The sequence below is a fragment of the Amblyomma maculatum genome, chromosome 1 (assembly GCF_055883805.1).
Source record: "Amblyomma maculatum isolate TAMU_Amacu chromosome 1, ASM5588380v1, whole genome shotgun sequence".
Lineage (NCBI taxonomy): Eukaryota > Metazoa > Arthropoda > Arachnida > Ixodida > Ixodidae > Amblyomma > Amblyomma maculatum.
This window is the reverse complement of record NC_139344.1, coordinates 302,066,594-302,093,165: the sequence shown is the minus strand read 5'-3', so window position 1 is coordinate 302,093,165 and position 26,572 is coordinate 302,066,594. Positions and strand designations below refer to the sequence as shown.

At 44.2% G+C, this 26,572-nt stretch overlaps 2 protein-coding genes across 6 annotated transcripts in view; one reads left to right on the top strand and one right to left on the bottom strand.

The window, feature by feature from the left end:
* The first annotated feature begins 344 nt into the window (after positions 1 to 344).
* On the top strand, positions 345 to 21,366 carry Cwc25 (CWC25 spliceosome associated protein homolog). Its single transcript, XM_084604142.1, has 9 exons — positions 345 to 573; positions 670 to 842; positions 926 to 1,068; positions 1,125 to 1,218; positions 9,866 to 9,935; positions 10,244 to 10,471; positions 17,008 to 17,099; positions 19,915 to 20,061; positions 21,198 to 21,366. The coding sequence occupies exons 1-9, from the start codon at positions 556 to 558 to the stop codon at positions 21,304 to 21,306; spliced, it is 1,074 nt and encodes a 357-aa protein (XP_084460268.1). The 5' UTR covers positions 345 to 555; the 3' UTR covers positions 21,307 to 21,366.
* LOC146206939 (armadillo repeat-containing protein 8-like) overlaps positions 21,164 to 26,572 on the bottom strand; it is a 104,150-nt gene continuing 98,741 nt past the window's right edge. For all 5 annotated transcript variants that reach the window (XM_084601518.1, XM_084602257.1, XM_084603014.1 and 2 more), the window contains one exon: positions 21,164 to 21,355. In XM_084601518.1, the coding sequence (XP_084457644.1) occupies positions 21,325 to 21,355 (31 nt within the window). In that variant the 3' untranslated portion in view covers positions 21,164 to 21,324. The remainder of the gene's footprint in view (positions 21,356 to 26,572) is intronic.

Sequence of the window (26,572 nt, the reverse complement as noted above, 5' to 3'; positions counted from 1 at the left end):
CGAGTGAAGCGTGCTGTGCGAGTCGTACGCCGGCCCTCTCCAAGCTGTTTTCTTCGGAGCCAACTCCTGTCATGTTATTTCCCCGAGGTGTTGCCGACGGCCAAAATGGAAAATAAATTAGGTGATTGCTAACAATACTGAGCACCGTTAACCGGCATATTTGTAAAATCTTGTCGCGAACAGCTCGAGACGACGCACAAGCAAACAAGAACGTACAGTCCGCGCGGTATCCGCCCCGCCGCACAGCGCGCATACGCGGGCGCTCGGACGGCTGACACACCAGTTGCTGGTGGCGCCCTCTGCGCTGCGGCGCCTCCGTCATCGCAAAAGCGGCCCCTCGCTCCCATGCATTTCGCGGCGCGGTCGACACACTGCGCGGTCGACACAGCGCTGCCGCGCTGCGTGCATTTGCTAGCGCCTAGCTAGCTATTGCGAATGCGGCAGGCAACGCACGTCGGGGCGCTGTACTCGAAGCTTTCGGGAAGGGACGCTTGAAAGAAGCGCCGTTCAACATCTTTTGTGGTCTGAACCTGGGTCTACCTCACGCTACTCGCCATGGGTGGCGGCGATCTGGTAAGCTACGTCGACTCACCCCGCTTTCATTTTCACTGAGAATCGTGCCCAATAAATCCTCAGATGTCTTTATTCTTGTATCCTTTTATGCTGTAGAACCTGAAAAAGTCATGGCATCCATCGACGCTGCGCAATATCGAAAGAGTTTGGAAGGCAGAGCAGATGCGCGATCAGGAGAGGGCGAAGATCGAGCAGTTGCAGAAAGAACTTGAAGAAGAGCGGAACAAGCAGGAAATGCGACAGTATGCCGAGAATAAAGGTGTTGTCAAGTACGTGTCGTGCAACCTGTCACATTCACAGCTTCTTGGGTATGGACAGTTCTGTATTAGTGACATTTTTTGTTTACGTGCAGGAAGCGGCAGGAGCGACTCGACTGGATGTACCAGGGAGTCGCTGGCCTCGTGGACAGGGAGCAGTACCTGCTTGGTCGCAAAGTTGACAAGAACTTTGAGATCGCCAAGAAAGAAGAGGATGGCGTAGAGGACAAAAACGAAGGTAGGCCAAGTCACCTGATTTAGTAGTGATGTACACAGTCGCCTTTTTATTTTCAGGTCTGCAGCCAGGGGCAATTTTCACAATGGCTCCTACAAATGCTGCTGTTGACCTGGAAAACAAGATACGAGAGGATCCTTTATTTACCATCAGGTGTGTTGGTTTCTGAATGCATTTCTTTCTACAGTGGCTATGCATTGATTACAGACATTGCTGATGGTTCATCATCCATCTTGACTGTGCTGCCAGCAGTAGATATTGAGCTTAGCATGCATGACCTTCATTCAGTCCTTTAAAGGGACTAACAATGGATAAAAATGTGAACTTCCTGCTGGGCTAGTTGGCGATAATTTGGAATGAAAAGATCATGTTAGCGGAGTCTGGCTTTTCAGGAAAGCACAAGTTAAACAAGGGTTCACAGTTTTAATTTGGCATTAAAAAGAGCAAGCTTTAGCAATGTTCTGCAGTGGACCTTCCATACCGTCAGTGTATTCCACAATGTGACCACTTTTCATTAAAGTGCTCCTTAAATGGTACTTGCAGTAATATTGTAATGCAAAAATTCCATAGAGGTGTCCTCAAAGTATCTGAGCCAAATTTAAAAGATTTGCATCAAGCCTATAATTTTTCAAAAGTTCTGGCGACCTCTGTGAGCCGATTAGTTGACTCATCTCCATGCCCAAACCTCCCTAATGGCAGCGCTGGGGCTTGGTGGGTGTACCAGCGCATTGGATGCTCCCAAGAGGCGGAACGTGGTGGGGTGCCATCGAGACTTGTTTTCTTCATGTTTTCTTGCGTGCCAGTATGCACTGAATAGAGGGGAGAGAGAAGGAGCATCATTTTTGGCGGACATCTGGCGCGGCGAACAATCTAACTGAACCCTCACCTCTTAAAGCCGATGAAAATAAATGTTTACCCATCCATCCATGATCGCCAATACGATCAATTATTTATTTATTTATTTATTTATTTATTTATTTATTTATTTATTTATTAATACTGCAATCCCAGGAAGGGATTTTCGCAGGGTGAGCATACAGAAAATAGGTAAGTACAAATATTACAAATAAGTACAAAGGCCACAAATTAATAATAAGCAACAAAACACAACAGCAAAAATGAAAGGCTCAATGACGTAACACACAAAAAAAATCACTAAGGTTTGGGGCATACAAAATACACTACTATTAAGTCATCAGTGAACATGGTCAACAGGGAATTAATTAAATGAAGAAAGAGCACCAGAACGATCACAATATTAAATTCAGTTCAAAAATGGGAACCGGGAATGCATGACAGAGGACATTATTGTGCACTGAGGTTGCCGATGAATGATGTTACAGATAGCTGTAAGACTTCGTCGTTAGTAAGTTGATTCCACTCCGTTACTGTTCGCGGAAAAAAAGAATATTTAAAGCAGTTATTACGCTGGGTGAAAGGGGTGATTGTAAGATTGTGACGTTGTCTTGTAGAATAACCTGAAGAGAAAGATATTAGTCCATCAATGTTAATTTTAAAATGACCTTTGACCAATTGGTATAAGAACTTTAGTCGAGAAACGCGATTCCTTTCGGTTATAGATATTAAAGCAGCCCTGTTTAAGAGGTCACTTACTGATGTGCGTCCATAGCTATTGTAAACAAAACGTACTGCTTTCTTTTGTATTTTTTAAATTTTATTTATGTTTGTTTTGGTGAATGGATCCCAAATTATTGCCGCATAATCTAATATTGGAAGGACAATCGATTTATACGCTAGAAGCCGAACTCGGGGTGTGGAAAGTCTCAATGCACGCCTAAGAAAAAAAAGTTTACGGTTTGCATTATTTACAGTTTGATCAATATGTTTTGTCCAGTCAAGGTTGTTAGTAATCCATAGCCCTAGATATTTGTAGTGTGAGACTTCGGAAAGAATGTTGTTATCAAGTGAATATTGGAACATCAGTGGACTTTTCTTGTCAGTGATTCTCATATACACGGTTTTTTGAAAGTTGATAGGCATCTGCCATGCATCACACCAGGCACTAATTTTCTGAAAAGCCTCATTAAGTTTTACCTGATCTGACATATGTTTAATTTCGGAGTATAGCACACAATCATCCGCGTATAGTTTAATATTAACTGGAATGTCTTTCACGATGTCGTTAATGTAAATGATAAACAAGAGTGGCCCAAGCACTGAGCCCTGAGGGACGCCAGAGTCAACAAAAACAGTTTGAGAGGAATGTTCCCCAAAAGAGACATATTGCTGACGGTTATTCAAATATGCTGAAATCCAATTAATGATTTTGTTATTTCTGAGTGTGCTATTAATTTTGGAAAGCAGCTTTTTGTGAGAGACCTTATCAAATGCTTTGGCGAAATCCATAAAAATGGCATCTGTTTGGCTACCATTGTTAATAGCTTTCGCAAAATCGTGTATAGTCTGAACTAATTGTATAGTCTGAACTATGCTAATGAAGCTAGCTGAAAACATTTTGCGTCGCAGGGAGGACTGATGGGATACCTATTACTCATGCACGCTTTCTAGTATTAGTAAATAGCCTTTCTTGGGCCCTTTAATATGTGAATAATATGGGCTGTGTGTTTTGTTAATTTTGTGTTTTTCTTTTCCGCACGTTTCACGGTACAGAAAAGTGGAGTTTGAAAGGCAGTGCATTGTCAAGTGTTGCCAGATGGCATTTGTTCGTAGCCACGGTTATAGCCCTTAAATGGCAACACCTGAGGTTTTCTGAGTATGTAATCGCATCATTTTCATTAGAATTGTGTCATTCTGGTATAAACGTAATTTTTCAAAATATGAAGTACAAGTATTTTAAAAGTAAAAAACCGGGGAACCAAAACCGAGACCAGTCAATGACATCCTGGGTACGGCCACAAAACCTCAGGCGAGTGCTTTTAAACTGGCAAGTGGCAGCTGGAGTCACAATTTCTCTGAAATGACCAAAAGCAAGCTCAAACTTTTGTCTTGCAGCAATGTAGATGGCTGTGCATCCAAGGTTGCATGTAGAAATCTGAGAAATGGGAATTTGTGCAGCAGCAAGGCTTCTAACCGATGCAAAAATGTGTCGCACTGTGAATCCGCATGCGCTTTATCTATTCACTGTCTGTGGTGCTGGTGCCATATTAGTTACTTTCTAGTGTGCTATAGCTGTCTCGGTCGTCATGAATTCTGGGTTGCGATACACGAATAATGTGTCTTTTACAGTGTTCCTAACAAATCATTGCAGAATCCTTAGACCCTAAAAAAATTTGCTTCAAAGTTGATTTGGCAATCCCTTTAAGACTAGACCAGGAGGAAGTTTCTCATTTCATTCTGCACACTATGGTGCCCTCCAAGGTATTTTTCAGCACAGGATGAAATGAAGCATTTTCTTTGTGCCTGAAGTCTCAGTGGTATCGATACTTAATGTAAGTCAATGTAAGAAACCTGGAAGCTAATGAAAAGGGTGTACGGAAGAAGATGATACAGCGCCGAAGCTAACGACGATGAAGACGCCGATCAGCTGGCGCGCGCACTGAGAGCTCGGACTGTCTTGTTCGGACGATATTGTGCCTCGCTCTACGATCGCCTTGTGTGACCGGTCGCCGTCTCCAATCCTCCGAATAACCCCCAATAAACCCCTCTTCAAGGGTTCTACTTAAAGGAGTATAGACGCGTACATTTTCTGTTCCGGTATTTTTCTTTAATCGATCCACGATGGTCAAAAACAGGGACTGCAACCCAAAAAGCCCCAGCACAGCTCGATTAATTATCGAGGCATTTATCGGGACCAGTTTCGATTTAGATCTCTCCAAGCACGTGATGAAGTCAAAGATGTGAGGGCTAAAGTCCCTCTATGAGAAGAAAGTACCACCGCGCTACCTCCTCGCCCCCTGCACACCCCTTCCCTGAGTGCCGGCTCTCTGGCAGATTTCCTGCGCGACGATTGGTCTCCCTGCCGTTGCCCATGGAAACGAACGTGCGTTCGGCATTTTCCTTGTGTTTTTCTTTTTCCTTCGCGCCATTTTTCTCCTAGGCTCGGCGAGTGATTATTGCGCTGTGCTTTTATTGCAACGTGCAAGCTCTATGCCGTGCTGTTGCGCGTACAACTGCAACAAGCGGCCTGAAGATGGTTATGCAGTATTCGTGATACCTCAAGGCAGGCGTGACGGCTTGCGCAAGAGACAATGGATTCACAAGATTGGTCGAAAGAAGTTTATTCCTAGAAAGAAAAGGGTTGTTTGCGACGTAAGGCGCCTTTCTCACTCCCCGTAATCACCTGACGCTGCGTTTTCTATTCTTCCTACTTGCTCCTCAATATTTTTGCTGCGGCAACTTGTTCGTTGCATAAAAATAAGGTTGTTCTCTGCAGCTGCTGAATATTCTGCGAGGCTCCATCATTTCATACGCTGTCGACTTCTGTAGTCAGAAATATGGTACTATAATTTGTTGTCAGTGATATGTGGGAAAGTACCACATATCCCAAGAGAGTTCTACTTAAGTTGAGGACAACCCAGAGGGCTATGGAACGAAAAATGGTAGGGGTAACATTAAGAGATAGAAAGCGTGCAGAGTGGGTCAGAGAAATAACTCAAGTTACCGACATTCTAGTAGAAATTAAGAAGAAGAAATGGACATGGGCAGGACATGCAGTGCGAAGAGAGGATATGGTCGCTGAGGGTAACAAACTGGATTCCAAGGGAAGGAAAGTGTAGCAGGGGGCGGCAGAAAGTTAGGTGGGAGGATGAGATTAAGAAGTTCGCAGGGGTCAAGTGGATGCAGCTAGCACAGAACCGGGTTAAGTGGAGGAATATGGGAGAGGCCTTCGCCCTGCAGTGGGTATAATCAGGCTGATGATGATGATGATGACAGCCTCTCGATTGCATTTGTCGCGCTTATGCTAGGATCGCTGGCCTCCTTTACTAAAAATCAAAATTTGGGCTTGTAGAGGAGCTAGTCTTTCCAGTTTGTACTACTTGTAGTGTGCATCGGTTAGTTAGAAACAATGAATGCTGGCCCTGAAAAACTCATTGGCAAGTAAAGCCGCGGTATTGCGGGTAATTAGCACTAATTAGGTCGTACTGCATTTTTTCTTTTTCAGTTCTTGAATGTGTTTTGCCATGCTTCCATGCATGAGTGGTTTAAAAAGTATGGCTTCGTTTTATCAGGGATATGACCAATGTGCAGGGGGTGTTCACGTGATCACACACGCGTCACTTTGATTATGACTACTAGGCGTTGGCAGGTTACCTTCAGTTTGAAAGCAGGAGCTCTAAAACCGTAATTTCGAGTTTTCATTTTCTGCAGGAAAAGTTTTCCGTCGATGTCAAATCATCCGGAATCATTGCATCAATTTGCTGTATTTACGAAGCTTAAAAATCAATAATGATTATAGTTATGATGTAAAAATAGGGGAACATTTTGCGAGCAGCAATTCTTGGCATTGTAACATATTACTCATTTCAATTGTATGCAAGAAGATTCGTTTTTTTTTTTTTTTTTCATTTAGCCTGAGTGATTAACTCATCGCTCTATGTTCTAGCTACATTTCACTGAAGGTTTGAGCCGCGAATATTACACGAACTGGAAAAAAAGCTCAGGCCCAACGCAGTTCCGACAATTTTCTCTCACCGACCTGTCCCGAAGCAAAGGAGGCCTCCTTGACAGAGACATGAACCTCGCGCTGATAGTTATTTCTGTGGCTTGCTCTTTTCCCCACCTCCATTTATGAGAAAACAAGTATAAGAAATTAAAGTCAATGTATAGACAACTCGTCAGATATGAGATAATAGAGTTATGACTGACAACGTGATTCAATGAAAATTGAGGTATATCAGTGGGTCACGGGACAGCAACAGATTAAATAGTGATGGTTATGAATAGTGATAGCTAATGATGATGACTGTTACGGATGTTAATAGTAAATGATAGTAATAGGCCCGGATAGTGAGGTGATAGTATTCGTTGCGGATAGTGACAGTTATGATAGGTCACTTGACGGCATTAGTAGGTATAGTGATAGATAAGATCGCGATAGTTACTGATTTGGCAGTTATATGCTTTCGCATTTCCGTACGTTGGAGATTTAAGCTCCCTGTAATTTTTTTATTTGATTGTTGAGTTCAATGAAATTACGCTCTTTTACATAGTGCATGAGGGCACAGCATGCTTGCCCCAGAACTGTAGTGTGTCGGGAATAGGGCCCGCCACTTCTCCCAGTGTACCCTGCTGTCTCTTTAACCACAAGCGAAGTCAGTGAGTGGCTGCATACTCATATAATTTTTTAATTCCTCCATCAGCACCATATCAAGACTGCCGTGGTGAACCTGTTCCTTGCCCCGAAGCAGCAAGGAACAGCTCAGTTTGGTTTTATGCAAAATTAACTAATTAATGCAGGTTAATGTGGATCGCTAACTAGCACAGTGCCATTACACTTGGCCTAAGCTTTCCAACAGTATACGGTTCGATGCTGCAGCTAAAATTTGGGTTTTAATTGCAATTTACTAAATATCAATTAACTTGGCCCAGTAACTTATCAAAATACATGTACAATTAACCAATAATCCAAACTCATGGTTGATCACGTGACATATGCTATGCTTAGACTGATAGCTTGACAGTAGCGAAAGAGACATAAGCCCCGCTTTGACCTTCTCTGATCTTGAAGTTCAAAGCACCAGCCTGGGTCGTTTTCCGAAGTTTTACCGCACTTGATGTGCAGGAAATGTCAACTGCTATGACATGTTGAACAAAGGAACTGATTACCGTGAAGATGCTGCTCTCTCAGTCCGGTTTGCCAGCCCCGTGAGCTAAGCTGGCGTTCGAAAAGAAAAAAAAACTTTTAGGAGAGAATTATAACATGGCGCGATCAGCCACCGTGACCTGCTACCACGCGGATAGCACGGCTCCCGTTCTCACGCATCGATTGGTCCCGATGTGGCAAGCCTGCGCGCCGCCGTTTAAGCATGTGGTGTCATCTGGCGCTGTCAAGGCAATCTGGTCATGTAAAGCTGTAGCCGCTGCGATCGGGTAATCTATCTCAAATTGCAGCTTATCCGCTTACATAACTCCTTGTACAAATGACTATAAGTAACGCTTGAATTTGGTAGGATTGTTTGGCAAATACTGAGGCGCTGGTAGAAGTTTACCGGTATCTTTCCCACTGTCACTTTGCTGCTGCTGCCCGATGCGACCATGCAAATCATGAACATATTTTATTATAAAATGGGCTTCCCAGTAAAGCAGCGCGAAAGTCAAATGTTTATTACAGCTTTAGCCCATTCCGAAGTGCCGTCAACTGCTGCCGTTTCGACAAGTTTGAGAAGTTTGCAAGGGTCAAGTGGATGCAGCTAGCACAGCACCAGGTTAGTTGGAGTAATATGAGAGTGACCTTCACCCTGCAGTGGTAGTCCAGCTGATGATTGGCTGGCCTTCATCATCATCAGGATTATACCCATTGCAGGGCGAAGCCCCCTCCATATTACTCCAACTAATCCGGTCCTGTGCTAGCTGCATCCACTTCACCCCTGCGAACTTCTTTACCTCATCCACCCACCTAATTTTCTGCTGCTGTGTTTTCCTTCCATTGGAATCCAATTTGTTACCCTAAGCAATCTTCTCTTCGCATTACATGCCCTGCTCATAGCCACTTCATTTCCACAAGAATGTCAGCAACTTGAGTTATTTGTCTGACTTACTCTGCACGCTTCCTATCTTTTAACATTACACCCACCAACTTCCGTTCCATAGCTCTCTGCGTTGTCCACAACTTACGAGGACTATAGACACAAATTTCTTAAGCGTCTGAAGGAATACGATTGGTTTCCTGGTTATACATAGATGCTCCCCAAGCAATCCCAACCTCTTTGGCGTTTCTTAATTAAATCTTTTGTCTTCTTGGACAGTTTACCGGTATCTTCTTTAATTATCCTACTACCTACTTCTACCACGCGCTCAGTAATATCTCTGAAACTATTGTTCATTGCTTCTAGGCTAGGGCGTCATCCTCGGTTAAAGTTGAATATCTATTCTGTAGCGAGATCCTAAACTCTTCTGCCCTCCCCCTCACCGCTAATTCGTTTATGGACTTCTTTCTTAATAATCCATTTCACTCCCTCTTCAGATCTAGACTAATTCGAGATCTTACTATCCTGTGGCGATGCCGGGGTTAGAACACAATAAAAAGTCAATATCATTTTTAGTCTCCATATGCCACAGCTGCTAAGCAGTTAAGTGCCATCGTGCTGGGCAGCCAAAAATGAAGGCACATCAGAGGACAAAAAAAAAAAAAAAAAAAAAAGGAATGAACACAATATTGGCCCTGCAGTGTTGATTATATCTAATCATCATAATATCAGTTGTGAAGTTTGAAGCAAATTTATATTTGTTTCGGTAACGAGGCTGTGTATAAAAATGAGTCATGGTTTTGTTAGTGAGTGCTCGTAACACCAAGTAAACATCCCTTTTGACTGTAACCAATGTCTAGTGGCTGTGCTTTTATCTCCAAATTATTCTGGTGGCACATTTCACCAGTGGGTACTGCAAGTAAAATAATTGTTTCTGCTCTAGTGCTTGCATTGTCTAGTTGCTCTCTCATGCTATTTCTACTAGCACTATGTTACATCTTTTCGGATCGACATTCTCAGTGCGTAAAGGCTCTCACAATCTTATGGTTAGCATGCTGTCCTTAAGTTGACTCATTTTGCGATCATGAGGAACTCCGACAGAAAGTGGCTGTTGACAACTTTGAATGCAAGGAGAAATAAAAACGTGGTTGCCATTGAGCGTATGTTATGCTTAGCTACAATAATTTGTGCAGGAAACAGGAAATGAAGACCAAGAAAACCTTGCTGAGTAATCCTGTCAAGATGAAGCATTTAAGAGACATGGTAGGTGAATCGTTGTTTGGTTCTACATTGCTTATGATGACCTCAAGATGGAAGCTGCAGCTCTCACTGGTTTGTACAGTACAGGTTAGGTGATGCAAATCTCATGGGGCTGTGAAAAAGTTTGTATCATCAAAACAAACAAAGAGGGGGTTTATTTATGGTCACGCGGTGCCAATCAACCATGTGCTGGCCACGCACCGCTGCAAACAAAGTGAGCATGATGAATTGTGGTACGCCCATCTGGGAAATTTCTGAGATATTTTGGTACACATGTCATGCTTGCCAGTATAGTTTGGCTATCCTTGCAGGTTGAGCAGTCTATCAAAAAGTCAGAAAGGGCTCACAAGAAGAACAGAAAAAAGGAGCACAAAAAGAAGCGGTCCTCCAGCAGTGGCAGTGAAGATGGGCAGCCGAGGCACTCCCGGGTGAAGCCCAAGAGAGACCACAAGAGGACCCATAGTGCAGTGCTCAAGCGACCCATTAAGAGCAGCACAAAAGAGGAGGAGGATAAAAAAGGACCAAAGTTTGGCCTGCTTGTGAGTAGATTGTGCCATTACAAAGAATGGCCAATGTTAGATGCTGTACTGTACTGAAACTGCTCAATTGCTGTTGGGTGGCGGGGATTGTATTAGGCAGCATGCTCTAGGTGGAGTCCAGAAGATGAGTGCACCTTCTAAAGAATGGCACATCGACTCCTGTAAGGTTTCAGTGGATTGTTTATTTGTACAAAATACCCTTGAAAGCAGTCCATCAACAATAGAAAATAAACCACAAATTTAACATTCAACGATGTCAGGGTGTCTAGCAAACCCCTATTTTCAAAATCCCCGACTTTTCCAGGTTTTCCCCGATAGTTTAAATTCCCTGACGAGTGAAGCGGCTCAAAAATATAGCTGCTGATGATAATGAGCATAGACGAATAATTCACAACGAAAAGCTATTTATTAACCATATGCTGCAATTTACAATTGTGAAAAGGCTGTCATTAGTGCTAATGGCCGTTAGAGGTTAATGAAAATTGCTCACTGATGCCGCCGGGTACCCACCGGTTTCCAATGGGTACAAGATTTCTCTGGGGTGAAATGATTGGAAAAAGGGGACCAAAAATGTTGGTTTAAAAAGGGTCACATAATGGGCTTTTGCCGCACGAGACGGATGGCGGGACAGATCACTGACCCATCGGTGCTACTATTTACTATGATGCTCCCGTTTATGTCAATGAGCATTTTTCCCCCGACAACAAAGACCTTTTTTCAAAGGCGTATAAGCTCAAGAAGGAAAAAAAAAAATTGTCCTTGTGGACGTCAAATGGCGTTATTCTGTTTAGGAAGGAGCAGAACAGAACGGTCTATCGCGTCAGTAATGTAGACGACCTAAACATTTTCTGTGAATGAACATACCTACCGCTACTGATGTTGTACACTTTTTAAATCACCATGCCTTCATTTTCACCTAAAGACGCTTCCTCGATTCTGTTTGATTCAAATAGTCTATCTGCCATCCACATCAATGTCCGTAGGTTACGGAAGAATTACGATAGCATAACTGCTTTGCTTACTTCCTTTCAACATCAATTTTCCATCACCTCGTTTTCTGAAACTTGGTTATCTTCCCTTGGTAAAGACTTGTACGGTTTTCCTGGTTATTCATGCGAATATGCAAACCGTGTTGATAATGCCTCTGCTATCTGCGTTTCAAAGCACATTGCCTACAAAAGATGCCTTGATTTGAGCTTGAATGTTCCCAATCGGTTTGGATTGAACTTGATTGTCAATCTACTGGTCACACAAAGAATATTATATGCGGTGCTATTTACAGATTCCCTTCCAATAATGCATCTGAATTCTGCCGAGCTTTTGAACAATACCTCGAATGTCTTCATCATGGGTGACTTCAACATTGACTTGACTAATCAGTATCGACTGCACGACCCATTTCTACAGGTTACACAAATTTCATCTTACTGGCACAGCTCGCATTCTCTCCTCAAGTTGGCATGATATCACTGATCATTTTCCACTATTTCTTTACATGCTATTATCGTATGGTATTAACCACACGTCTACACAGAAATCGGTTTTCAATAGTGAAAAATACATTGAAACCATGTCTAACACCAATCTTTCATACAGTTTGGGTCTCTCGAATCCAGAAGTGGCTCTCCACAAGCTGTCGACTATAATCATATCAGCAATTAATAAAACCAATTATCCAAGCAATCTAATAATTCTAAATGAAAATGGCAGCTCCTTGATGAATTTTTGAACATTGGCAAGTCACCCAACGTAGTTGAATATTTTCCAAGATGGTGTTCTTTTAACTAATCCTGAAGTAATAGCGAACACATTTTGCAATTATTTTTCATTCATGCACACCTTCTCTTGAGTGCTGCCCCCATTCCTTCTTTCTTACCCCCACTTGCCCAGAAGAAATTATATCCATAATTAATAACAAGATGACTGGTGCCGGCGTTCACAACATCCATGGAAAACGTGAACATTATCCGATCGATGCTCACACCAGTTCTCAGTCACGTCTATAATTTTTTTATAAAAGGTAGTTATCCCCAGCAGCTCAAGATAGTGAAAATAATACCTGTGTTCAAAAAAGGCGAATCCCGCTCTGCCAAATAATTATCGAATGATTGCCATTCTTTCTTTCTTTCTTTCTTTGACAAAATTTTAGAAAAATTAATTGAAATAAGGCTGTCCGGATATATTGAAAAATACAACATATTGACAGATGCTCAACATGGTTTTCAGCGCGGACTATCTACAGATACTGCTTTAGCTTCTCTCATAGATTACATCAGGCTGGCTATCGACAAAGGAAAGTTTTTAGGTTCAGTTTTAATTGATTTCAGCAAAGTATTTTATTCAATCAATCACTCCATCTTGTTTCAGAAGTCTTACGGCGTATCAGGAAAGGAAAGCTTTTAGGTTCAGTTTTAATTAATTTCAGCAAAGTATTTGATTCCATCATCACTCCACCTTGTTTCAGAAACTAGAGTCGTACGGCATATCAGGACCTCCACTAATGCTTTTGAAGAGCTTTCTTCGCGACTGAGAGAACATAGTCTGTATTAATAACCATGCATCTAACAAAGCTCTCACTAACAAAGTGGTTCCACAGGGTTCTATTCTAGGCCCTGTATTGTTTCTACTCTATATTAGCGATTTGCCATCCTGTTATAGGCATTTTAATAGTATATTTTACGCTTATATCTCTACCATGATGACATCGCACCATGACATTTACCAGCTCATATCTAACCTTCAAAATGACATTCTCTTGAGCATTTGTGCCGCATTAATCGCCTGACTGTGCATAATACTAAGACTTGCTTTCAGATTTCCCACCCCCCTCAGAAGCCATTGCCCGTCTCACCACTACTATACTTCAATTCCACTGCCATCGCATCGCAAGACCGAATTTCGTTTCGCGGTGTTATTATTGACCCTCATCTAAAATTCCATTATCATATAGCGAAAACTTGCAAAAAACGCGTACTAATCAAAGCTCGATCCTATTTTCCAATCCACTTGTTACTATCACTTTACTACGCATTCCACCTATCATGTTTATTTTTGGCCATTAATAAAACTACAAAAGCAAGCCACATGCATCATAACCTCCTCCCCTTGAATGTCACTGTCGAATATTTTGTTCATGGATTTAAATGTTCTACCCCTCTTGAGGTTTGATCTTTATAATATTGGCATTCTATTCTTTAAGATTGTTCATCATCAGCTCCCGCTTAGCATTTTTCCTCCCGACACGACCAAAAACAACAGCGTTACGCGGTTTGCTCTATGTACAGTCAAACCTCGTTATAACGAAGTCTCATTTTGTGCGGAAATTCGTTCGTTATATCCGAATTCGTTGTAAAAGTACACACAAATTCCTACAAAAAAAAATTCTGTTCATAAACCCAAGTAAAGGCTACCTTAAAATGGAAAGCACAGAGCTGAAAAAAAACATTTTTTTTTCCTTTAAAGCGTGGTATAAGCACGCGAAACCTTACCTTTCATTTTGCACTGCCAAGTAAAAACGAGCACACAAATCGGGATTTAGGCCACCTAGAACTGATTTATTTAAAAAACGACATAATCTTCATTTGGCGGCACTTCACACTATTCGATAGAATAAATTTCTCAACGAAATCGACACTGTGCAGCGCTTTCCCAATGTCAGCTGATTTGGAAACAGGTAGGTTCTCAAGGTACCTTCTCAATTTCCTCGCCTCATCGGCGGCCTCGGTGCTGCTGAGAGCTCGATCTTCACCTTCTTCTTCACTCTCATCGCTGCTCGTAGCATCATCTGCAGGAAGCAGCTGATCGGCAATTTCTTGGTCGGTCAATTCGGGTGCCACAGCCAAGTTGTCATCGGCAGCAATAAAGTCCTCGAACGTAACATTCGGAACCGCCAGTTGACGCCATGTCGTCTCGTCGAAATTGTCCGCTTCACCTTCAGAATCGTGGGCGTCGTTGGGCTCAGTCTCGCTGGTGGATGGGGCTAGGCCAGCATCAACAAAGCAATTTCTTATTGTCGACTGTGCCACTTCGTTCCATGCACCGTACAGCATGTCCAGCGTAATTTTGAGGTTTATGACAGTTGATATGCCCCTGTCTATGTCAAATACGATTTGCGTAACCAATCGCTTTCTGTAGCAGCATTTTAGTGAGCGAATGATGCCCCTGTCTAATGGCTGCAGCACTGAGGTCGAGTTTGGCGGCAAAAAAACTAGGCGGACCGCTTCAAGTGGTACAGAAACCTTATGGGCAGAGAAGTTGTCCAATATAAGGAGCACTTTCCTGCGCTGCTCTGCCATGTCTTTGTCCAAGGCCTTCAGCCATGCTTCAAAGAGTGACGACGTCATCCACGCCTTTTTGTTCGAGCGATAGTCTGCTTGGACATTCCGGGCGTTGCGCAGGCACCTGGGGCGAGCAGATTTCCCAATAACAGTTAGCCGCCTTTTATCTGACCAATCCATGTTGACACAAACAACAACGGTGATGCGGTCTTTGCTTTTCTTGCCTCCTCGGCACAGTTCGTTCTTCGCAACGAGTGACCTTTCCGGGAGCAGCTTAAAAAAAAGCGCAGTCTCGTCCACGTTGTAGACATCGCGCATCTCGTAGCCATCCAGTTGCATGCGGAAGCTTTCTGCCCACTTCTCGCAGTTCTCTACATCGACGGCTGCTTCTTCGCCTGACAAGGTGTGGCAAACAATCTGGTGGCGGTCTTTAAATCACTGCAGCCAGCCACTGCTTGCATAGAAGTCATCGTGGCCTAAGACGCAAGCGAGACTTCTTGCCTTAATTTGAAGCACGGCACCAGACACAGGCAGGTTGCGCGCTCTAACGTCCTTGAACCACGCGAACTAGGCATCTTCAACATCCTGGTGGTGACAATACCCGACGCGCTTCCTGTCGTTCTTCACGGCGCCTGCAGAGTGCACGTTTTCTATCTTCTGCCTTGCGCTCAGTATGGTTGACAGAGTGCTAGGCGCAACGCCGAAGTCTGCGGCAATCTCTCTTCTTGCGCCCGCTGTCGACCGCCCTGAATATTCTTATGTTTGTTTCAAGAGAAACTGCTTTGCGTTTCGGCGCCTCCGTGCTGCAAGACGACGGCACGACCTCGAGGAAAGTGAGCACACGCGCGGGTCGGCAAAAAGTAGGGGCAGGGGCACGCGGGCGGTGGTTCGATCACGTGCCGGTCACATGCCAGGCAGCCGTTGATGCTAGATTCAGTCACGGTCCCTAGATGGCGTGGCGTGCGAAAGCGCGGGTGATTCAAACACATTTTAGGTGGAGGCAACGCGGGCGGTGGTTCGATCACGTGCCGGTCACATGCCAGGCAGCCGTTGATGCTAGATTCATTCGCGGTCCCTAGATGGCTTGGCGTGCAAAAGCGGGGGTGATTCAAACACATTTTAGGTGGAGGCGATTGATAAAACCGAAATTTAGCGTTTTGAAAAATTTTTTTTTTGCTTCTTTGCGGACTTTGAGTCGTGTGAATAAGAAATATGCTTCGTTATAACTGATTTAGTGTCAAATTTTCAGTTTTTCATTTCGTTATACAGATAGAACTCCCATAGAAATAAAGCACAGCCAACCAAACTTTGCTTTTACTTCGTTACATCCAATAATTCGCTGTATCCGTGTTCGTTACAGCAAGGTTCGACTGTAATAATTTTCTACTACCTAAGGTCAGTACTAATTACAGGAAACAATGCCTTCAGTTTTCGTTAAAATCATTTTGGAATTCTTTGAATTTTGACATTAAGCAAACTAATACACTTTCTTTGTTCAAGTTAAAATTAAAAATGTTTCTTCTTAATTTGTGATTTCTGTTATTTAACATTTGTGTCACAGAATTGTTAGTGTAATTTTTGTACCTTTTTCTGTTTTCTATTTTTGTATCTAAATTTGTCTGCTGTATTTCGTTATTTATTTTCATTATTGCTTAAATCACAATTTTCCTTTCAATAATATTATTCTTTAAGTTGCCCATCGTAATATATTGCAATGGGAGGTCCCACCTGCGGTATTGTACCATGGGACCTCTCGCTGTATATTCCTGTATGTTGTTTTTTGATTTGAGAATAAACTTTCAACTTGAACTTCATAGCCTGCGAGCCGCCTCACCCCCAATCCAATATGGCTGCGCATTTGTCAGCACAGCTTCCCGATCGCTTTCGCCCTCGCCGTCACGGTTATTCCTGCTTTTTGTCGCATACTACTCTCACGCAGCGCTTCTGCATATTTTATTGAGTGCACATTGGTTCTACTATTGTGGCGTAATATATCGCGCCTGTGCGCTGGAGAGACAGCACAAAAAAAGCAATAACATGTGCACCAGCTTGAAACGAACATGCACTGCAGACTTCATCGTCCCATTTTCCCTGACATCTCCCAGCGTATAAAATTTCCCTCACAAATCCCGGTTGCTAGACAGCTTGGATGTTAATACACATCACGTGGAAGAAAAATACTAAATAAAATTGATCATTTAAGCATAAAGGAAGAACAAAGCAGCAGAATTCTATACATCTCACCTTGTCGTTCCCTAGATTCGAGGCGATCAGAGCTGGAAGAAAGAGCCAGGACTGGCCCCAGTGAAAGCGGTGCCAGAGAAAAAACCAGAGGTCACCCACCGACACAGGTTGGTTTCTCTCCTTATACCTCAAAGCCATTTTTCTCTACATTTTCTGGGCTCTTTTAAGAACATTTGTTACTGGCCAAGGCATGTTTTAATATTCTACTAATTTTAAGTTTTGAATTTGCACTTGCACTGCACATATGCCTAGACTGAGAAAGAAATTTGAAAGAAAAAAAAGGTTTTAGCTTGCAGTTCGGTTGCAGGAATGCATCACAACAGAGTCACAATAAGCAAACCTGATTTGCAAGGTGGTTTGTCTAGTCAGAAAAAACTCCGAACAGGCCAGTGGATCTACTAAAGCGTACAGGCGGATGCGGTCGTCCCCTTTAATGTCTGCTTTCCCCCCGGAGTAGTTACTCTAGCTATCGCGGAATGGTGCCAACATTGGTGGTTAAAATTAACTATCGAGAGATGGCGCCAGCTTCGCGGCAGCACAAGCATCACCCCTGATCTTGTCACCGGGCACGTTGACAAAGCCAGCTGTCTTCGGCATCGGGAACTTGGTGCGAGCGGATGCATCCTCGCGCGACTCCGCAGTCGCTGGTGAGGTGAAGGCCTCGCGGGACTTTTCTCGCCTGCTCGCCCTGTCCGGCCTCGGAGTTTATTCTCTGCCCTAGCGCGGGTGAACATTCGCCTGTTGCCTTGCTGGTGAGTCAGACGACGTACATTCATTAGCGTGTTTTATTGCTAGCTGGCGTTGTTGTTATTGCAGCAATAAATGCCTGTTTGTTGTCAGCATGTATTGTTTCTTTGTTTACCAAGAGCACGGCCTACAGTGGTCGGTGTACGCTCAGTAGCGCACGCGATCAATGAGTGGGGTCGGCGGTTTTGACTGTCAGCCGCGACTAAGCGGGGAAAGCGCATTTATCTTCCTAGTATGTATAATGTATAAAATATTTTATTAGGTTTGGCACTGTTGTTGATTGAAGCCTTGTTGTGATCATTTTTTTCAATGTGTTTTTGCTTTAAATAGGTGTGTGCAAATTTTGTAATACGAATATGCAAAAAAAAATGCCTTCAAATGTCGACTGTCTGATCGGAGAACCAAAAAAATAGGGAAAGCTAAATTCATCTTATTTCACAATTTTAATGGCATTTGCAAATAAAATTGAACTGGAATTGAACGAGAATCGATCCCTAAAACAGGAAGGACCTGCATGAAACCATATGGAGCTGCCAAATATAGTAAACTCTTATTAATTCAGCCTTCCAAGGATCAGGAAAACAAATTAAGCCAGAAGCTTGAATTATCGAATGGGCATCAGAGTAATTTTAACTTATGAACACCTGCACAATGGTTGTCTGCATTTCAGATGAATCCGAAGTGAGAGCAACATTTTTCTTGGGTGCCTCACTCCAGGCACTGCGGTGAATTAAAAAATTTTCGCTTTATTACTAACTTGTGGGTATTCGAAATATTGCAAATTTCAGTTTTTCAAATACAAATCAAACTACAAATATATTTGATTCATATTCAAAGTTTAAAATATTCACACGCCTCTACAGTTAAAGGTTTGTGGGCACCGCTTTTACAGCGCATTTTTGCTTTTAAAAGTTACTTTTCCATGTTCCTGACCTTGGCAAGAACGGCTACAAAGTGGGTGAGGGAAAAAAAAAAAATACTAGAGGTGTTTAACGCTGCCGAACCAAATGTGGGGCGAAAGCTGCGGGCGACCAAGCGTAGCATCAAACACAACCATCGTTCCGTTGAACGCATCAAAATCCACTCTCATGTCCTGCGCATGTGATGCCTGCCCCATCGCGGTGGTGCAGTGGTAAGATGCCCGACTACTCTGCTGGAGTACCCAGGATTGATCCCAACCGCCAGCGCCTGCGTTTTGATGGAGGCGAAATGAAGAGACGTCTGTGTGCTGTGCGACATCAGTGTGTGAAGATCCGCAGGTGGTCAAAATTGCTCTGTAGCCCTCCACTATGGCAAGTGGTGGACTGCTATGCCGCCTATTCCTTGTTATTCAGGCCAATCGCTGTCGAAAACGAAATGACCGGTCACTGACGCCAGTTTCCTTCTTGACACGGGAGCACAACTGGGCCGATCACTGTCGCAACGAAATGACCTCACCGCTCCCATTCGCACGTACGGCCAACGGTCTCTTACACTTAACCTAGGATTGCTCTGCACATTTTGCTGGATTTTCATCCTCGCCAACGTTTCGCAAGCTCTTCTCGGCGCTGACTTCCTCAGTTTCTTCGACCTCGCGGTCGACATGCAAGCCTATCGACTCATCAACCTCAGCATGAACTCCTCAATGAACGACGTATTCTCCACCACTCTACTCTGGCAACGGGCCTTCGAGCTCTCGTGTCCGCTTCTTCATATGGGAGAATTCTTGCAGATTTCCCAACATTAAGAAGCTGCACACCAGAGATTCATCCACCACATTGTGACCTCTGGACCCCCAGTGTTCACCTGGGTATCGCTCACCACAAGTTTCAATACATGCTTGAACTCTGCATTGTGCACCCTTCATTCAGAGCGTAAATGTCAACAAAAATGGGATTGAGTTATTGCGCTGTTTCTCTTGCTGATTTTTGTAAAGAGTCTGACGACCTCGGGTGATGAACCAGAGCATACTTGAGCAGTTGCGCATACAACCGCTATTTCAAATCTTCACGATACAATTTTGATCACTCTCCCAAACTCCCTGAAAAATGTGCCGCTGTGCTATGAGCAGAGGTTGAAAAACGTTTTTAGCAATCTTGTTATGAGAAGGGTTCAAAATGACTTTTCTGTACCCCCTGCAGTAGATATATGACACTAGTAGGCTCCCACAAACCACCAAAATGCTCCTTTTTTCAGGCCCCTGAGTGAAGAAGAGAAAGCTGCAGCTCGCAAAGAAATGATGCAAAATGCCCACTGGCGTGATGAACAGCGCAAGGCCTTAGTCAGCCAGTATCGCAAGAGTGACACAGAGGAGAAGCACTGCAAAGGGGAAGGATTTATCAGGTAATGTCATCTTTATGCTTTACCAAGCCATGATGGAAAAAAATGAGCATCTCTTCCTTGCAGTACTCTGGCGGAGTGAGTGTTCCTCCGTAAGATATGAGAAGCTTTAGACAGTCACATCTAAGCTTTCAGTTGAATTCCCAGTGGCGACTCTAGGCCTACAAGAGGCAGAATCGTAGCCCAATATAAGGAATTGTTCATGGCTGCTGCTGTAGGTGAGGCCAAACAAATGCCTGATGTGTCATTTATGACGAATGAACATACTGATAGTGAGACCTCAAAGCAAGAAACGCAGTGCCTGTCACGAAAAAGCATTAACCTTGGATTTAAAAATGCAGGTTAGCAACCCATACGATATTGGCACTGCATTCCCATGCCATTTGAAGCATTAGTGGGGCAGACCAAAACGTTCACCTGAAAAATGCAGTCATAATTTAGCTGCTTCGTCACTCATTTCTCCAACATCACTTGGTTGGTTTGCGGTGAAATTGGGATCAGGCTGCACTATGTTGAACATGGTCACTAGTGATTACCTCATACGAGTCAAGTATTGTGACAGCTAGAGTGCTTCAAAATTCATATGCGTGAGCTTGGTCATGCGACAAGAATCACTGGTGAATGGCCTGAAAGTAATTGTTAGATGTGCATCAGCGATTGGTCGAAACACCTTTCTAGAGTCACTAGCATCTACCTCATTAGGACGATAGTCAAACTAGCTTTTCTTTTGCGAAACTATCATGGATTAAAATTTTTTCTGCATGAAAACCTTTTAGGCAACTGATGCTGTTTGTGCAAATCAGAACGCATCCAGTTGATGGGGTGAAATGTTGTTGATTAGAATGCCTGTTTACATGACCCAGGAGGAGTTATCGGAATTCCAAGGGGTGGACTATACAGGAAGCGTGTAAATGTGGAGAGCAGTATGGAAAAAAAATCCTGAATTGGGTCCATGTAAAGAGGTTGCAGCAGTGCTGGTGCATTTATGTATCTGTGTAGCCCATGACAGGCTTTGTTTTGAAATGTGCTCCATTGGCTAGAGAGCTTGTGTCATTTCACACAAATGATGATTCCCAGTATAGGGAATGTTAAGGAAAACATGAAGCACTTTTATGTACATCATTTAATTGCTGTTTCAGGCCCATGCTGGAAAAGGCTGCAGACTCTGGGAGTGTCGAGAACCGCATCAAGCAAAGAATGTACACTGTGCAAAGGGGGGCCATGGACAGCCACTTCGCTAGGAAATAAAGTGCATTCTTCTCCAGTTCACGAAAACTGCTGCAGTGCAGTTTTCACCCTGCAAAAGAATACTGCAAGTCACTCAAATACTTTCTCACAGTATTGACTGCTATGCTTAGAGCAGGACGTCCAAACTGGCTGGTGGGTCTGATTTCTTTTGAACCAATTCCATGTGGCTTCATGTTAGGCCTAATCCAGTGTTCATTTGCCTGCTTTTAACATCAGGCACCGCAGCCCAGTGGGATGTCATGGCTAAACATGCAGAATATTATACCATTAAAGAAACATTCGCATTATCACAATACAAGCAGCATTTTAGCGCAGTACCCGTACGGCAAGAACAGTCAAAGGGTTAAAATCTGTACACTACGCGACCGCTGCACCATCTGCCTGGAATCTCGGGCATTCTGCGTTGGCGTCTACTCGCTGGTTCCTGTACGGCAACACACTTGTTTCCAAATATTCTTTAACTGCCAATTTTCATTCAATTAGGCCAGCTCGAGTAAAGGTATAACTGAAGCCAGACATGGTGTAATAACACCGCAAGAAAAGCTCCGCTCTTGTAGCCAAAGGGAGTATATATATAGCAGCAGCATTATCCGCTTTCAATATGAAAGGCATCACCACTGCTTGGTCAAAGGGCTGTGTCATGCAGCCATTGTCATCTTGGCTTTCTTATTTGACATGTTCAAGTCTCCTTATTAAAGCATAATGACAACATACTTTTTCTATGAATGCTTGTGCACAGACGTATTGGAAGCTCCTTAGTGCAGTCTGTTGAACGCAAAAAGCAGCACAATTTGCAGACATGTGGAGTGCATACGGGAGAAACAGCTGGCTGGCACTTTGTAACACTGCATCAAGTCTTAATTATCAACACAATGACTACTTATCTGGGGACAGTCCTCGAAGCGATGCAGGCAGGTAATGCAGCCATGCCTGCCCACTTCCCGATAGACAGCAAGACTGACAAGCTTTGGTAGTTGCAAGTCACAAATGTGTGTGACCACGAGGTTATGAAGCACACGACAAAGTGCTATCCACTCGTAAGATTTGATCATCTGAGCTACAAATAGAAGCAAGGCAACGAACAACCAAACAAATTACTTTCTATTGGTTGTACTACTATAAGATCACGGCGCTATTTCAGTGTTACAACATAGAATGATGCTGCCAGCTTTGACATAAAAAAGCAATGCTGTAACCACTGCATATGCTTGTGTAATAGAGAAGCAAAATCAATAAGGGGTTAGCTCGGTGTTTGAACAAGAAAATGCTGGGAGTCTATGCGTCCCATAACACGGTCACTGAATAATAAACATACTGTGATGGTCACATTTACTACTGCATTCAGACCGTTCCTTTGAAATTTTGCTGTATACCACAGACATCGGATGATAATTTTTAACCCATTACTGTCATAGCCACTTTGTAACGTTTTGGCATCCTGTCTCGAAGAATAAATACGCAGTATGCAAGCATGCTGAATCACTACAGCATAAAAGCTCATGAGTGATAGCATTTCGCTACATGTAATTGCTTTACAGATGCGTAACAAGAAAACAGCAGCTATATGAAAATTGAAAGCAATACTTGTGCGCTTTCGAACTGTACTTAGCCAGCAACACGGCATTACTTATGAAAAACCTGCTTTAAAATTTCTCACTTGTGTTCCATCAACCTCCATTCGAGCGCTATAGATGTGACTGCTCATGTCAGTACAATTCTTTCCACAGTCACATTGATGCAGCCCATTTTATTGGGAGCGGCCGTATAATACTGATTCACCAAATTGTCCGTGATGAACTCTCTCCCGCCACCAAGATGTTGTGAACCACAGTGCAATCCCCTGTGACAGCTGCTCCCTGCAGGCAGCTCCCATCCAGCGCTCTTCTTGTTGGGGTTCTACCGTTCCTCTTGTCCGTGACCACCGAAATGACTCATACGGCCCTGCTCCCCTAGCTCGTTCCCACTACAGGGCACCACCTCCTCCGCAACAACCCCAGCGGCTGGACTTTGCTGATCGCTTCGATCCTGTTTCCGAGGACTATTATTTGGACCATGCTCGTGAAGCACCAGTCTGTTACCACTGTGGCATGCTTGGCCACATATCCAGATTCTGCCGCCGCCGGAACCCGGCACCACGCTACCAGCGCCAATGGTCAAATCGCCGTTCTACCGTGGGTCCAGAAGTCCATGACCCGACCTATTCCCCTCCTTCGGGCTCCTACCGCAACGCACCACCAGGCAACGACTCGCCAGCTTCTGACCGCAGCCTGACTCGTCCTGCCCGCCGCTCCCGACGTTTGCCCTCTCCCCGCCGTTGCTCTCCACCACCGGGAAACTAGCATGTGCGGCCGATGGAGGTGCGGTCGCCAGGTCATCGATATAGCCAATTCCTCTACCGGTAGTTATGCTGAAGAACCGCTTGGAAGTGTTAGTGGATGGTGTTTGTGTTATGGCCTTAGTGGATATGGGTGCTACAGTTTCCGTGATGAGCTTAGATGGAGAATATCTGAGTAATCTGAGATTTGTTGAGGACATTGCCTTGCTTAGTAACTTAGGGGATGAACTGCAAAGAATGATTGATGACCTAGACAGGAAAAGTAGAAAGGTAGGCTTGAAAATCAATATGCAGAAGACTAAGGTAATGTTCAACAGCCTCGGGAAGGAACAGCAGTTTACATTAGGTAGCGAAGTACTGGAAGTAGTAGGCGATTATGTCTACTTAGGACAGGTAGTAACCGCAGATCCGGACCATGAAAAGGAAATAAGAAGAATAAGATTGGGATGGAGCGCATTTGGCAAGCACTCGCAGATTATGACTAGCAGCTTACCGGTATCGCTCAAGAGGAAAGTATACAACAGTTGCATCTTACCTGTACTCACCTGTGGGGCTGAAACGTGGAGGCTAACCAAGAGAGTTCTACTTAAGTTGAGGACAACCCAGAGGGCTATGGAACGAAAAATGGTAGGGGTAACATTAAGAGATAGAAAGCGTGCAGAGTGGGTCAGAGAAATAACTCAAGTTACCGACATTCTAGTGGAAATTAAGAAGAAGAAATGAACATGGGCAGGACATGTAGTGCGAAGAGAGGATAACCGATGGTCGCTGAGGGTAACAAACTGGATTCCAAGGGAAGGAAAGCGTAGCAGGGGGAGCAGAAAGTTAGGTGGGCAGATGAGATTAAGAAGTTCGCAGGGGTCAAGTGGATGCAGCTAGCACAGAACCGGGTTAAGTGGAGAAATATGGGAGAGGCCTTCGCCCTGCAGTGGGTATAATCAGGCTGATGATGATGACGAGTATGTCACTGTGACGTCACAAGCTTTTCTGACGTCACAACGTCACGTGTTTGCTTTGCCGCACAGTTCGCAGGGTACGCCAGGAAACTAAAGCCTCGCTCAGAGTCGACACGCTCTCATTTACTCTTTCTACCATGACGAAACCACGTGAATAACGTGAACTCATTGCCACAGAAACGCGCACCAGTCGGCGTCCGAAACTACCGGAGGCTCAGCTCGGCTAGTTGACTGACCTGCAGCCAATAATATCTGTCAGCTCTGACTGGCAGGCTTTCAGAAACCGAAACTAGCATCCGGCAGCCCTGTAACCGCTGTTGTGCTCACTAAATAAGTCGAGAGTGCATTTAAATAAATTCATCGTGCATTTCGGGCTTCTGGAAGTATATTTCATCTCTCGACTCAGGACCTCATGGTCCAGTTGGAACATGACATTATCCGGTCCAAGAGTAAAGATACTAAGGCCATCCTTGGCCTCGATCTAAAGAAGGCATTTGATAATATCTCACACCAGGGAGTCATGGACGGCCTATCAGCATTGAATGTAGGGACAAAAATGTATAACTACATCAAAAACTTTTTGAGTGGGCGTAGTGCCCGCTTTAAATTTCGCGATAGCACATCGTCACTTTTCCCTCTGGGCAGTAGGGGTACTCCTCAGGGTTCGGTACTCTCGCCTCTTCTCTTCAACATAGCAATGGCAAAATTACCAGAACAACTACGACGTTACCCTCATTTAAATTTTAGTATTTATGCTGACGACATTACACTATGGATCAGCCGGGGTAGCGATGCTGTAATTGAACACACGCTACAAGAGGCGGTGGACACGATCGTGCGGTTTGTAGCAGAACGTGGACTTACATGCTCGCCGGAAAAATCAGAATTCTTAATTTACAATCCACGGTGCCTGCGGAAAGAGCGTAAAGTGGATATACAGATTTCGGTACAAGGACATCAAGTTCCCCAGGTATCACAGATCCGTATATTAGGTCTCCTTCTCCAAGATAACGGCTACAACGGAGAAACTATTAAAAAGCTTGAGCGGCATGTATCTCAAACAGTTAGCCTCATCCGCCGAGTTTCGAGTAAAGGCAGAGGACTAAAGGAAAAAAATCTTCTGCGCGTAATCCAGGCATTTATCATTAGTCGAATCAGCTATTCTACGCCATACTTACCCCTTAAGGCAGCAGAACGACAGAAATTAGAGAGCCACATCCGCACAAGTATTAAAAGAGCCCTTGGACTCCCGCGCTGTACTTCCACCGCTAGCCTCCTGCAACTGGGCATCCATAACACATGGGATGAAATCGCGGAAGCGGTACGCACTTCACAGGTAGAACGGCTCCGCCTAACCGCCGCAGGCAGATCCATTCTAGAAAAACTGGGCATCGACACTTGGGGAGGCGCTCAGACAAAAGCTGAAATAGACATGGCTGTACGGGACAGGCTATGGATACCTCCGCTGCCAAAAAACATGCATCCCGAACACCATACGGAGCGTCGGGAAAAAAGAGCTCAAATGCTCAGTAGGAAATTTAGCCGCTTGCCGCCGGAGGAAGTAGCCTTTGTAGATGCTGCCGGAGGGGCAAGCTCCTTTATGGTTGCAGCGGTATCGAATGGGTCAGGTAGACCGATCACCGCGGTCACCCTGAAAACTAGATCTCCTGAGGCAGCTGAGGAAGTGGCTGTAGCTCTAGCCTGCGCCCAGACAAAGGCGCGTTTCGTGATCTGCGACAGCAAAACTGCCATACGAAATTACAGTCGTGGGTTGATTGCTCCCCAGGCAATTCGAATATTACAGCAATCACCAATCTCGAGAACTATACAGCTGATTTGGACTCCATCGCACACTGGCGTTCCCGGCAACGAATCCGCCCATGTCATGGCTCGAGGGCTCTACCACCGAGCCGGCGGCAGAGAGGGCGGACATGGAGCGGGGACCATAGAGTGTGCCAAATCTTACACAGAAATT